The 15,125-nt window shown below is 38.3% G+C and overlaps 1 protein-coding gene across 1 annotated transcript in view; it reads right to left on the bottom strand.

Annotated features, from left to right (window-relative positions):
• LOC128982549 (eukaryotic initiation factor 4A-III) overlaps nt 1-14,925 on the bottom strand; it is a 100,760-nt gene extending 85,835 nt beyond the window's left edge. Inside the window, exons 1-2 of the mRNA XM_054401506.1 lie at nt 14,574-14,925; nt 7,208-7,410 (exon numbers count right to left, since the gene is read on the bottom strand). Coding sequence (XP_054257481.1) covers nt 7,208-7,410; nt 14,574-14,715 — 345 coding nt within the window. The 5' untranslated portion in view covers nt 14,716-14,925. The remainder of the gene's footprint in view (nt 1-7,207; nt 7,411-14,573) is intronic.
• Between the last annotated feature and the right edge of the window lie 200 nt (nt 14,926-15,125).

The raw sequence follows: 15,125 nt of genomic DNA on the forward strand, positions 1-15,125 counted from the left end.
AGCTTTGATGCCTCATAGTGTGAAAAGTCTGTATGTGATCTGATTCTCTGAACTCAACACAGATTTATGCACAGTTAGTGATGTTGTTAAACCTGAAGTTGTTATGACGCAGGTTTAATTTCAAAAAGGCCAACTGGATGGGTTTTAGGGAGATCATTGACAGAGAAATCAAAAATATCCCTCCACAACCTGATATGTATGACTCCTTTGTCAAGCTTGTCCAGCAGGTTTCGAGAAAAATTATACCTTGAGGTTGTCGAACCCATTACATCTCAAGACTCTCTGAAGAGGCAAAGCCACTGCTAGAATGATACTAGTGATGGTCGGATCCGGATATCGGACTACCGGATCCGCCGGATCTGAGCTAGAACCGGCACCGGATCGGATCCAAAAAATTCCGGATCTTGGGCTGGATCCGGTTTTGATGGATCCGATTTTTTCAAATTTTTTCCCGATTTTTTTCCTAACACAAAGCTGTCTGTATCCATGTAAGAGACCGATTTTTTTACTAACACAAAGGAGACTGTATCACTGTACAACCCCGATTTTTTACTAACACAAAGGAGTCCAGTCTGTATCACTGTAAAACCCCGATTTGTTTACTAACACAAAGGAGTCTGTATCACTGTACAACCCCGATTTGTTTACTAATACAAAGCTGTCTGTATCCATGTACAACAACGTTTTTCCCCGAGTGTTTCTTGCCTGTCTCTTGAAGGCAAATAACTTATATGACAAGGCCATGTCTCGATGTTTGTATCTAGATGCAAATAACTTATATGGCAATGGCAAGGCCATGACTCAGTGTTTGTCTCGAGATGCAAATAACTTATATGACAAGGCCATGTCTCGATGTTTGTATCTAGATGCATATAACTTGTATGGCAAGGCCATGTCTCAGTGTCTGCCTCTTGATGCAAATAACTTATATGGCAATGGCAAGGCCATGACTCAGTGTTTGTCTCGAGATGCAAATAACTTATATGGCAGGCCAAATAACTTATATGGCAAGGCCATGTCTCAGGGTTTGTCTCTTGATGCTAATAACTTATATGGCAAGGCCATGACTCAGTGTTTGTCTCTTGATGCAAATAACTTGTATGGCAAGGCCATGACTCAGTGTTGTCACGAGATGCTAATAACTTATATGGCAAGGCCATGTCTCAGGGTTTGTCTCTTGATGCTAATAACTTATATGGCAAGGCCATGACTCAGTGTTTGTCTCTTGATGCAAATAACTTGTATGGCAAGGCCATGTCTCAGTGTTTGTCTCGAGATGCAAATAACTTATATGGCAAGGCCATGTCTCAGTGTTTGTCTCTTGATGCTAATAACTTATATGACAAGGCCATGTCTCAGTGTTTGTCTCTTGATGCAAATAACATATATGGCAATGGCATGTATCTTTCCGAATCGAATCCGACCCGATTTTTCGGATATCTGCACACCTCTAGTTTTTTGTTTTGTACCTAGCTATCAGTACTGTGGGCTTGGAACGAATTTAAGGAAGAGATTAACAAGAAGTGATCCAGGCATAAATAAATTGGATGCTGCATGCAAAAACCACGATGTAGTATACTGAAGATCGAACTATTGTAAAATATACACAGATACAGATACAGATACACAGATAATTTTTCAAGATCCGGATCCGGATCCGTTTTGGATTTTTGGATCCGCCCATCACTAAATGATACCAAAAAAACTAACATTTACTGTATCTTTATTGACACTGACATTTTGAAGTACGGCAGTGTACGATTATTTCGTCGTACAAGGTTGGCATTGCTCCGTGCAGTGGGCGCGGCCGGGTTAGCAATTTCCAGAGTTAGCGAATTCCGCCGCGGGACAAAATCGAGTAAGCGGGTTCTGGAGTTAGCTAATTCCTAACTGAGACGGTTAGCCAGTTCCAGAGTTAGCCAGTTCCGACACACGACCGAGTTAGCGAGTTCCTGAGTTAGCCAATTCCTACGTCTCCAATGATCCCTCTGCTTAGGACATACTTCTAGCAGGTGAAGAGCTTATGTCAGTCATTGCCTAAAATTGCAAAACTAAGTGGGGTGATCTTGTGGAGAGTTTAGATATGCAGGTGAACAGCAGACGGGCCTGGAAGTTCCTCAAGAAAATAAATGGAGATGCGACAAACCCAAAAGACAACTTTACAACAGTTACTGCCGATCAAGTTGCTACCAACCTTTTTTTTTAATGGCAAAACCTATGGAAATACCGGAAGCCTGTTGTGCCTAATGTGGCAAGTGAGAATCGCTTCCTGGAGGAACCATTCACCATGTCCGAGCTAACTGCAGTCATTACCGGCTTAAAGACTGGCCCGATGGTCCTTTAATCGCAACTGCATTGTGCGGTATCAGTAAAACTGTGATGGCCTCCAGTGATCGTGAGTCACTTATGATGTTAAAAGAGGACCAATGGATCGCCGGCAATGAATTGAGTCTCTTTGGCTATTGGTGATCATTGTAGTTTTTGGTCCATACTGAATTCGAGTAGAATTCTCGGTACCAGCCCGCCAGATATCCTGTTTAAATATGTTGATAGTACACCTCTCTCCCACGTTCCACGTTTTGTCCAATTAGAGAAAATTAGCTGTAAGCATGCACCTAGTGATCGAGCTATCTTAATTCAGATCTTCCAAGTTAAGTGAACCTTTCAATTGAAAAAAGGATAACAAACTTTAATCCTGATTTGGACTTTAAATTGGCAAATACAAAATTCTCCCTACAAAATTGCTGTTAATTTGAGTTTTATACTCCTTATAAGTTCATTGCAAATTATTTTGATAGTCATTATAACTAAATGTTCCAATCAAGAAAACTTGATTAAAATAATCTTTTTAAATCTTAAAATGAAGTAAGAATTCGAAAATGAATCAAATTATGTTTTTTGGTCGAGTAATACAGTAGGAAAATATATGCCGATGCTTGATGAGAAATCTGTGCGTGCATACCTTCAATTTGAGACCTCAATCATGAAAATTGGTCGGGTAGACCCCCGACTAATAGACATACTAATTTATTTACTACTAGATTGGTAATAGAAAATGCCATGTATTTTTGCCTCTGTCCACACAACTGGTTTTAGTGGGCAGTCCTTTTTCCAACAACCAATGTACTACTAAATTATTTGTAAAATACCCCCGCCACAGCAAACCTGCAGACTAAGTGAATTTCCATTTGCCTGATTTTATTTTTAATTAAATCTATTCAAATAACATTAGGTTTTAAAACGAATACCTAGGTTTGCTGCCTACAGGGAGGGTAATAAATTGTGTTTTTTAGTAAAATATTAATAGCTTAGTATAAAATAAATAGATTTGCCAGGTTTGATCCAAATATAGGCCTATCCATAAAAAATCAAACTACAACAGTTTACTTATTCTCCATAAGAATAACATGGGAATTTTTATTTTTCAATTTTCTGCTTAACCAATAATTATACAGAAACACTTCAATATACTAAATTATTTGTTTTTTTTACGCTCTTCAAAATGGTCTAAAGAAAATTTGGAAAATTTTAAGTTTTGAGGGAAAAAACGAGAAAAACCAATTTTTACCCATATAAATCCCTCCCATAAAACCCCGTTCCCATGCTCCGATCATGCTGGTTCGCGAACTCGTTCGAATAAATGCAAGTTATGTTTGTACCAAATTTCACCGAAATCGGATTTTTTTGCTCGAGTTATCGTGCTAACGGACACATATATATAATATATGAATTTGAACGGATGGTGTTTTTGGCTTTTAGGGACATCAAAATGAAAATGTAAATTGGTCCCGGGTCCAAGTCTCACCATGAGACGGTAATAGCTTATTCTCTATATGGGAAATTTGCTAAAATTAGGCTACAGAAAATATCATTTAGGCCTATATTGCAGCAGGAGAGGACATGGTAGTATCAGAAATGCTGAAAGGAGGGGGTAAAATATGTAGTGAACAAGTCAATTACATAAAATAATACTAAAAGAGTGGAAAGAATAAAAGATGCCAGAAGAATGGCAAGAATCAATCATTGTTTCATGTTTAATCATCATCAATCATGTACCGTACTCATTACAATTAATGTTATTAAAATAGGAAAAAAATCTGACAATTTTAAGGAAATAATTTAGTGAAATTCCAGCCAGGTGGATTGAAATTCGCTTAGCTTGCATGTTTGCTGCAGTGGGGGTATTATTTAATATTATTCAAATTTACAGTCATGCGTTAGATTTGTTTTACCTAATGAGTTTAGTTTGTTGTTTTATTCATGTTAAACCCAATTTTGTAATCAATTTTAGATGTTGTCATTGACTGAATTTTATTTCTGAAATCTGGAAATCATTAAAAGTCAAAAGTTAGGACCCTTTTTCTACAAAAAGGAATAAAACCCCATTGAAGTTTACTATTTAAAATATGCAAGTTACAGTAAAAATACCCCCACTGGAGCAAACCTGCCGACTAAGCAAATTTCCATTTGCCTGCATTGATTTTCAATTATTCTATTAAATTAACATTTATGTAACGAGTACCTAGGTTAGCTGCTACAGGGAAACTAATAAAGTGTGTTTTAGCGAATTTCCCTATAGGGAAGTAGCTATTACCGTAGGTGGCACGGTAAGACCTAGACCCGGGACCGATTTACTTTTTCATTTTGATGTCCCCAGAGGCCAAAAACACTATTCGTTCAAATTTTTATATATGTATATATATATATATATATAGACTTATATATATATATATATATATATATATACGTCCGTGAACGCGATAACTTGAGTAACTTTTGTCCGATTTTGATGAAATTTGGTTTAAAGGTGTAAAGCGGGATAAACTTGAATGAGTTCGCGAACCAGCACGATCAGACCATGGGAACGGGGCTTTACGGGGGGTTTTAAGGGGTAAAAATTGGTTTTTCTCACTTTTGACCCTCAAAACACAAAATTTCCCAATTTCTCTTTAGACCTTTTTAAAGAGCTTAAAAAAACAAATAATTTAGTATGTAAAAGTATTTTTGTTCAAATATTAGTAACGGAGAAAATTTAAAAAATTGTAAATTTAAAATTCCCATGTTATTCTTATGGAGAAAATTGTCAAATGTTGTAGTTTGCTTGTTTATGAATATATTTTGATCAAACTTGGCAAATTTATTTATTTTGTACTAAGCTATCAATATTTTACTCAAAAACACACTTTATTAGTTTCCTTGTAGCAGCAAACCTAGGTACTCGTTAAACCTAATGTTATTAAAATATATTTAACTGAAAATCAATTCAGACAAATGGAAATTCGCTTAGTCGGCAGGTTTGCTGCGGCGGGGGTATTTTATTAAAATATCAATAGCTTAGTATGAAATAAATCAATCCGCCAAGTTTGATCAAAATATATCCATAAACAAGCCAACTACAACATATTATAATATTCTCCATAAGAATAACATGGGAATTAAAATTAACAATTTTTTTTTTTTCTCCGTAACCAATCACCGTACAAAAACACTTTCATATACTAAATTATTTTTTTTTAAGCTCTTTAAAAAGGTCTGGAGAAAAATTGATAAATTTTGTGTTTTAAGGGTAAAAATGAGAAAACCCAATTTTTACCCCATAAACCCCGTTCCCATGGTCCGATCATGCTGGTTCGCGAACTCATTCACGTTTATCCCGCCTTACACCTTCAAACCAAATTTTATCAAAATCGGACAAAAATTACTCAAATTATTGTGCGGATGGACACATATATATATACTAGCAGTCATACCCGTCCTTCGTACAGGGTTGGCAGTATGACACATCTTCAATAGTCATAATTATCTACCACTTCACCTAAACAATAGATAAAAACAAATTATAAAAATTTTTTTAAATATCACAAGTTATTAATGAAATAAAAAAATAAACATAACTGTAAACAATCTTACTTTGACAGTTCTCATTGCTTATCACAGTTTTTTGCTGCTGCTTAGTTCAAATTAGCTGTTTTCATAAATGCAAAAAAATAATAGTGCTGGACCCTGTTGGTAAATCTTATAACTTTTTAATGCTTTTGCAAATCATAGAACCAACTTTTTCAGTAGAAACAGCTGACTAAATTCTTTAATTCCCTTTAAATATGAATACTCATAAGGTTAACATGCGGAACTACAGAGCCACTGGGGCAGAGCCCTAAAGGATTTTTGAGATAAGAATATGCCTGTATGTTAATCGGGAATGTGAGCTATCATCATGCCAAATTTCAGCCCAATCCGTCTAGTAGTTAATGCATGATTAAACTTCAAACAAACAAACAAACAAATAAACAAACACACAAACTTTCACATTTATAATATTAGTAAGATACTAGCAGAGTACCTGTCCTTCGTATGGGGTTAGCATATAAGTATAAAATGCTTATTGCAGTTATACTCAATCTTTGCGTTTGGAATGGGGGAGGACACAGTTTGATAAAATTAGCTTCTTTAAATTTACAGTATTCTACCACATCTACACATCTACCATAGCCATAATGTTCTACCACTTCGCCTAAACAATAGAGAAAAATAAATTATCAAAAATTTGCATAATATCACAAATTATTCATTAAATTAAAAACATAAACATAACTGGAAACAATCCTATTTTGACAGATCTCATTGTGTAACACAGTTTTTTGTTGCTGCTTAGTTCAAATTAGCTGTTTTCATAAATGCAAAAAAATATAGTGCTGGACCCTGTTGGTAAATCTTATAACTTTTTAATGCTTTTGCATGTTATAGAACAATTTTTTTTTTGTTGAAACAGCTGACTAAATTCTTTAATTCCCTTTAAATATAAATATTTATAAGGTTAACATGGAGAACTACGACGATTTGAGCCACTGGGGCGGAGCCCTAAAAGATTTTTGAGAAAAGAATATGCCTATATGTTAATCGGGAATGTGAGCTATCATCATGCCAAATTTCAGCCCAATCCGTCTAGTAGTTAATGCGTGATTGAACTTCAAACAAACAAACAAACACACAAACTTTCACATTTATAATATTAGTAAGATAAGATAAGATATATATATATCTATATATATATATACATGTATATAAAAATGTGAACGAATGGTGTTTTTGGCCTCTGGGGACATCAAAATGAAAAAGTAAATCGGTCCCGGGCCTAAGTCTTACCATGAGACCTACGGTAATAGCTACTTCCCTATAGGGAAATTCGCTAATAAGTCTTTCTACATACCTTTTGAATTTGAACGGCAAGCTCCCTTGTTGGTGATAAAACCAGTACTTGAGTGTCACGTAATGTGGTATCCAATGACTGAAGAATAGAAATGGAAAATGTTGCTGTCTTGCCGGTACCAGACTGAGCTTGAGCAATCACATCTCGTCCTTTCACTATTGGTTTGATTGACCGCTGTTGTATTGCAGATGGCTTTTCAAATCCTGTAATTTAGTGTAAATCACTATAGTTACTCGGCTACCCTTACAATTAAATAGGTAATTATAGGTAATGTTATTTACTTGCAGTGAAACACAGATCTTAAGAACAACAACAAATAGAGTAAATATCTTGTAAACATATTCATCCGGGGGATCTAGAGGGTATGGAATACCAGTAAAAGGGGGGGGGGTCTAAGCCCTCTCCTGGAACAATTGTTTAAAATAAAACCCTATAAACATGTGTTTAAGCTACCTGAAGCAATTTCTTTAACACGTTCGCTGCTATGGACGTTCCGGAACGTCAGCGGGGCCACGGCGCCAGGACCTAGGAACGTTCCGGAACGTCACCGTTCATTGTTGTTTAATGTTTCCATGGATCAGCCAGCTCGTCACGAGCGTCCTATATTTCTTTGTAGCTCGTGGGGACGTACTTTTCTGACAATAAAAAATATAGTTACCCAAAATCACCACCAGGGTCGTATAGATCAGGGCTTTGTCTCACCTTTTTCCTGCTAGATTTAAGATAGCGACACTACTTTACCAACTGCAACCTGGGTAGTGCAGCTATCTATCAGAATCGCTTGGTACTATGTCCAAAGCCAGTAACTCTAAAATTTTGTTTGAATTCTTATCAGTCCGAGGGCTGCATGCGGTCCGTGAGCCGCGTAGTGAGGATGCCTGGTCCCTGCATACTGAATGTCATATGAGGAGAACTATTAGCGCTGTGGTAGTGTGTGTGATATTCTCTATAGACCAAAGGCCTTAAAGATACAAGGTTGAGGTCTCCACTAAAGGCAACAACATACAGCGGAAGGCCTACAGTCACCTAGAGCGGTGTTTCCCAACTTTCGTTAGCTAGCCTACTCTAATAGTTGGTTACATGGCCAGTGACCACCAGTACATAATTTTTGATGTCCTGGATGGTCATCAGAGACAAGTAGCAGCGTTTCATCAAGTGCCCGTTCGATGGAATATTAAAAAATTGGCCGTGGCAAAATTCAATGAAGCCATCTTACGAGGAAAGCCGGTGGTTCCTCCCGCAACTAGCGTGGCTCACGCAGACGCGTTAGTTACATCCATGATGGGACTGATCGTCTCGGCTTGCGATGAGTCTATGCCTCGCAGGAGATCCCGGTGTAAAAATGAGTATGTGTGTAATAATGTAATAATGAGTGTGTTAATAAGCGACCTGTGTACTGGTGGACTGCCGAGATTGCGGAACTGCGTCGGGCAGTATTGAGAGCCAGAAGACTTGATACCATGGCCAAAGAACCTGTAGTAAGTTGGATGCTTACAGAGTGGCTAGGAGGTCTCTTCGTCGAGCCATCGGAGTAAACACAGTTGCTGGGAGACAAGGGACGATGTCGATTCCAATCCATGGGGCCTGGTAACCAAGAAACTTGGCGCCCACTCTCCACCTTCCGTCATGGATGGGGCCACTATGGAGAGGATAGTCGAGTCCCTTTTCCCGGCTCACACGTTGCTCCCACTGCGGAATTTCGGAAGGGTGGATGATGTACCACTTTTCAGCCTTGGAGAGGTGGAGGCGGCCGTCCTATCCCTTAAGAACAATAAGGCTCCTGGACCCGATGGGGTACCCGGCGACGTCCTCAAGAAGGTTTTGACTACTAACCCCTTGATCCTTTTGCGCATGTACAACGCCTGCCTAGCCGAAGGAGTTTTCCCCTCGTGCTGGAAAACAGCTAGACTTGTGCTTGTTGGGAAGGGGAAGGGGGAGACACAGACCTGCCATCCTTCTACAGACCTCTGTGTATGTTGGATATGGCTGGCAAAGTCCTCGAGAAGTTGATCCGTTCCCCGCTGAATTCAGCTGTGGTCGCTGCGGGGGACCTGTCCCCTCGTCAGTATGGATTCAGGATGGGGCGATCTACGGTTGACGCTGTTGAGGAGGTGAATCCAAGCCGTGATGAGAGCTGAGGATTTTAACCACTACTCTCGTAGGATTGTGCTACTCGTAACACTCGATGTGCGAAAAGCATTTAATTCCGCGAGGTGGAGCGATATGCTGGATGCTATGGAGAACACCTTCCACGTTCCGGCATACCTCATGCGTATCATAGAGGATTATCTCCGGTTCCATAATCGGCCCAGACCTCTGGAATGTCGCGTATGACAGCCTTCTGAAGTCTGAAGCCTGAGGAAACTGTTTTGAAAATGAGGCCTAGTCTCGTCAACTAGCCTAGGAGCTATATTAAATAATATAGTAAGATTGCAGTCCAGTCACGAACAGTCCGGTCATGTTAACGGAGCTGTTTTTCCGTGACCGGAATAATAGATAGAGTAATATAGTGCCAAAATGTATAATAATGGCAGGTTGCGTTTATTTTATTATGTTATTTGATATTCTAAATTTTACTAACAACACAAATATTAAACTTTAACTAAAAATAGTTTAAAAAAAACTAGGCCTAAATTGTTATACGAAATTTGTTTCCAAAATATCCGGAGGTATGAATGAATTTCCGTTTTAGTTTTTTGTTATATATTTAATATTTGTCGTTTACGATTCTATGGTCAGTTTTTAACCATATGTAGGCCTAAGCTCAAATATTCGCATAACAGGATGGACGCATACTCAAAATCTTAGTTTTAGGTACGACGGCGGCAGCCCGGTCACGGTACTGATTCATACAAATTAAGAAAAATGCATTGGTAATTTTTTTTTTTTTTTACAATAGGTACCTAGTTTGTAAACTAATTGTATTTCAATGCTACTGAACTTTTTTCAGATACAAGTAAATATTTAATTAACTATGATGGATTTTGTTGACTTTTAAGAGGAGTTTCTATTTAATTTCACCTTTTTCAATCACTTTTCATGAAAAAAACAAACATTTAGTCTTATAAAACTATAAAACCTGTTGAAATAGTCTTATTTCCTAATTATCATTATGTTTGTTTTTTTATTGAACAATATTTACTGTTTTTTTTTTATAACAATAGGTGTGACCGGACTGTACTTGGTGACCTGAAAAATAGAAAAAAATAGGCTACTAAATAAAGATTTTAAGCTCTGCTGCTGATTGATTTGTATTTCTGAATGGTTACTTCTTATAATAACTTAATATTAACAAAATATTTTATAAAAAAAAGTTTAAAAAAATGGCAAATTAGGCCTATCACATTTAGTGGCAATGACCCATACCTTATATGTCAAGCATTATTTCTATGACAAAACCAATTTTTTTCAGCGATTCCCAAAAACAAGATGGCCGGCTATCACACTTGAATCCCGCTGTCACACTTACCCCACTCCACCCTACCGGTACATTACCTTACATAACCGAATAGGTACAATCTAACCTAACCTAACCCAACCCAACCTTGAACCCAACGTAACGCAATCAGCGTCTGCACAATTTTAGATACCTAAAATGTGTGTGTTGAAATAAAATAATTCTTCATCGTTTTTCCGGGAAACGGCACTTTTCCGGCCGTATCTCCGTTAAAATCCATCGGATAGCCTATTAAAAAATTTTGTATTCTGGCTCAGCTCACTCTATACTGGTTAATTTGAGTAGGCCTATGTAGCCTACCTCATGACCCATTTCTGCAAAAAATGTTTTTCCCCTTCTCCGGGGAAACAGTGTTTTTCCGGGGAAAACGACAATCAATTTTTATTTAGGATGTTATTAGGCCTAGCATAAGAATAGTAAAAAAAAATATAGGCCTAGGCTAATTTTGGCGAGGCGTCCGTGATTGATATATACCATGTCGGGCTTTTAAGTTAGTAGCCTACATACTTAGACTATAAAAACATTCTTCTACAAAACAAAACAAAAATTGCTCTGTTTTATCATAGGCCTAAGTTATTTATAAGTTAAGTTAACTTAGGTACGGTACGTACAAGGGAAGTTATGACATTTAACAAATAAGTAACTTTGTAAAATCACATGTTTTTTCCTGGCAGTACACAGTCACCATATGCTAAATAGGCTAGTGCTGGCAGCAGGTGGCCAACACTGCTATATTCGCTTGGCAACATCGCGATGGAAAATAACAAAACTACCTTGCAGCCAAAGGGTTAAGCAACCTTTAATTTGAATTGAGATGAAAACAGTGTTTGCTCCAAAAGTGCCAGGTAAGATGTTTCGGTTGCACTTTAGTTTACGTCCTAAATTTACTATAAAGTTATACATTAACTAACTTACCAGCTGATTATAAAACTAAACTGTTCCAAACCACTTAAACCTAACCAAACTGCGGTAACTTATGTGAGTAAATGTAGGACGTAAACTAAAGTTTGAAGATCTTCTTAGAATTGCCTAAAGGCGGGGACACACTTGTCATACACTCTTCCGATCCTACTACGATCCGATTTGCGGGATTCCAGAAGGATCGGTGCGGGATCGGAGGGGGTGAACACACTTGTCATACACGCTTCCGACCCATGCCCGATTTCCTCCACCGGTCGATCAACACTTGCCAGTCTGATTTGTAAACTACGTGCAACAGAAGGTGGTAAACATGTTCGAAAACTTTGGACTTCGGAATTCAGCCATGATGGCGGTTTGAAGAGGAAGAAAGTCAGACATCTCTGAAGGGCAGTGGAAAACGAAGAATTTGGGTTCATTCTGTATGGAAAGAAAGTTAGGTGGCTTACTTAAGTGCCCATCTTATACAGGGTGTCCCGGAACTCTCTACCAATATTAGGGCATTGCTCCTGGGTAAGAAACATACCTAAACATCATATTTAAATTGTCCGGAAGTCCTTAGTTACTCACACAGCCGCCATTTTGTTTTTTTCAGTTATTAATTTTTGGTTAAACATGGTTAAACATACGAAATTGAAACTTTGCACAAACATTTATGACAACTAGACAAAGCTACAAAAAAGTATGATGATTTTTCAAATTCACAAAACAAAATGCCGGCCATTTAAAATGTTTATCAAATCAACGGTTTTTGAGTTAATTAAGAAACAAAATTTTAAAATTTTAAATGGCCGCCATTTTGTTTTATGAATTTGAAAAATCGTCATAATTTTTTTGTAGCTTTGTCTAGTTGTCTATAATGTTTGTGCAAAGTTTCCATTTCGTATGTTTAACCATTCTTTAGAAAAAAATTAATAACTGAAAAAAACAAAATGGCGGCTGTGTGAGTAACTAAGGACTTCCAGACAGTTTAAATATGATATTTAGGTATGTTTCTTACCCAGGAGCAATGCCCTAAAATATTGGTAGAGAGTTCCGGGACACCCTGTATATTAAGCACATTGGGTTTTCTTTCTCGAGTTCGTTTGGGTCTTCTACCCGTCCGATTTTCATGATCGAGGTCTCAAATTGAAGGTATGCACGCACAGATTTCACATCAAGCATCGGCATATATTTATCTTAAACCATTATTCTTAAACCTTAAGAATAAAGGTGATTTTTAAGAAACAACCCGTCCTGCATCCGACAAACGAATAGACTGCAGTGTCGGTGCGTGATCGGAGTCAAAATCGGAGTAGGATCGGAGTATGACGTGACGCGTGTCGGAGAGGTGTAAACAACCGCGTTCAATGTTATGTACCATTCCCCTCTCCGACAGTCGTACCGCAGTAAGATCGGAGTCGGATCGGAAGGGTGTATGACAAGTGTGTCCCCGCCTTAAGTTATTTAGCAAAATACCGGTACCTAAACTAAAAGTTAGAGAAAGTCACATGAGTAGCCCAACTTAATCCCGCTCAAGTTAACCCTTTGAGTGCCAACGTCCGGGGAACCGGACGTTTTTAAAACGAGCCAAAAGTGCTGACGTCCGGCCGACTGGACGTTTTTAGAACGAGCCAAAAGTGCCAACGTCCGGCTGACCGGACGTTTCGTAATGATCGAACAGTTGTCATAACAACCGAATGGATACTCGGATTCTTTTAACCCATATATTAACATTGAGTCGAAAGTTACTAGATGCGATACATCGATTTTCGTTGGTCGAAATATCGAAAATTCAATTTTTACGAAATTTTAACCTAAAAATCGCCAGATTGCGCTCGGCATTTTTAGCGCGACCTTCGGGAAAAATCATCGGCATTTTTTGAGCGTTAACTTACTTTTATTTCTCGCCTGGCACTCTAAGGGTTAAGTTATGATCAGGCTAAGCCTACTAAACAAATCTTGACTTAATCGAGACTAAACTTCTAAACTTAGGTAGGCTAACCAGCAGTGACATTTTATAGGTGCCATAATTACCCATCTGAGTTAAATAGGCCTTGGCCTAACTTATAGCCTAACAGTTGTCTACCTAAGTTGCAGTCATTACATACAGCGTCCCTAAAAACTGGTAGACTTTTACTTGTTTGCACTTAACACGTAGAGTGCGGCCGTTCCCGATCGGGTACGGAGCTTGGCCCCCGTACGGTGCGTCCGTACCCCATCAGGAACGCTCGGTAATGCCTTTTGTATATCTTCGTTTTTGCTCTAGCGTCGGCCGAAAGCGGACCTATACGACGTTAGCGTGTGAGTATGTGACTTGCATTTTGTTGTGGTGTAGGTTGGTAGTAAATTTCCCCGTAAAATTCCCGTCTGGCAATCTCAAAAGTCTTCTTTATGTCCCGTCTTTTTCCCTCCATTTGGCAGTACAATTCCAATGGGACCGGCTACGTTCCAAGCAGTGCTGCTATCTGTAGGTGTTTAGCGAACTACATCGACTCTCGTTGTAAAGCAGGACATCCCCTCACGTTATTTGCTATTCGTCAGACCAAAATTGAAAAGGCCAATCACACGCGGCAATCGGGTTTACTCGACGCTGAGGGCTGCGCCGCACTGGGGTTACGCCCGCTATTTGACGTGCCGCAGCGAACGTGTTAAGTTGAATTATTAACTTGTAGTTGCTTGTAAATACTTTAGTTGTTTTCACTGTAAGATAATCAATAGGCCTATGTTTTATCAATTAAGATTAACTTAATTTGACTTAACTAATGTATGTTGATCTGGCCTAATAAATGACTTACTACTTAGTATTATTATTAAAAAGAGGAATAAGTTTGGCTAGCTACTTTTTAAAAGCATTCAGATTGAGGGTTTTGCCACGGGCCACTGTAGCCCAAGCCAAGACCTGCTACTGCTAGGCCTAGGCCTATCGGCATGTTTTGAATTGTTAAAAGCTGAATCTCACTGGAGTGTCATAGGCCTGACTTAGGTTAGGAAATGATTGATTATTCTTACCATAAGCATATATACCCCGAAGAAGTTCTTCCCGTAACCCCATGGTGTTGAACGTGGTAATAACTTCAACATCTTCACTTGTCTCAAACTCAACGTTTGATAGATCTTCAGTAACCACACGTCTGACACGAGTTTCAGACATGTTGCAAGACTATTTCCCTTGGTAAAAACGAACAATTGTAAGTTATTTATTATTGCACAAATCAGCAATTTTACTCAATATCTCTATCTTATGGGTAACCTACAAACAATGTCAATTTTGCCAAAGCCAAAGCCAATGCAATGCAAGCAATGCACAAAAATACAATCACGACTCACGAATCGAATCACCCACACACACTAACTAAGCACTACCATGGCACTACACACTACAAACCGTAACCGTACACTGTTACACTACGACTAGACTACGAAATACCCCCGCCGCAGCAAACCTGCAGACTAAGCGAATTTCCATTTGCCTGATTGGATTTACACTAAAATGTCTCCTTAAAAATATCACATTTATTCCCTATTTAAATCAAATCAGTTTAACACATACTCAGGTTTGCT

The sequence above is a fragment of the Macrosteles quadrilineatus genome, unplaced genomic scaffold (assembly GCF_028750875.1).
Source record: "Macrosteles quadrilineatus isolate MER2022 unplaced genomic scaffold, UCM_ALF_1.0 Scaffold_1__1_contigs__length_201487025, whole genome shotgun sequence".
Lineage (NCBI taxonomy): Eukaryota > Metazoa > Arthropoda > Insecta > Hemiptera > Cicadellidae > Macrosteles > Macrosteles quadrilineatus.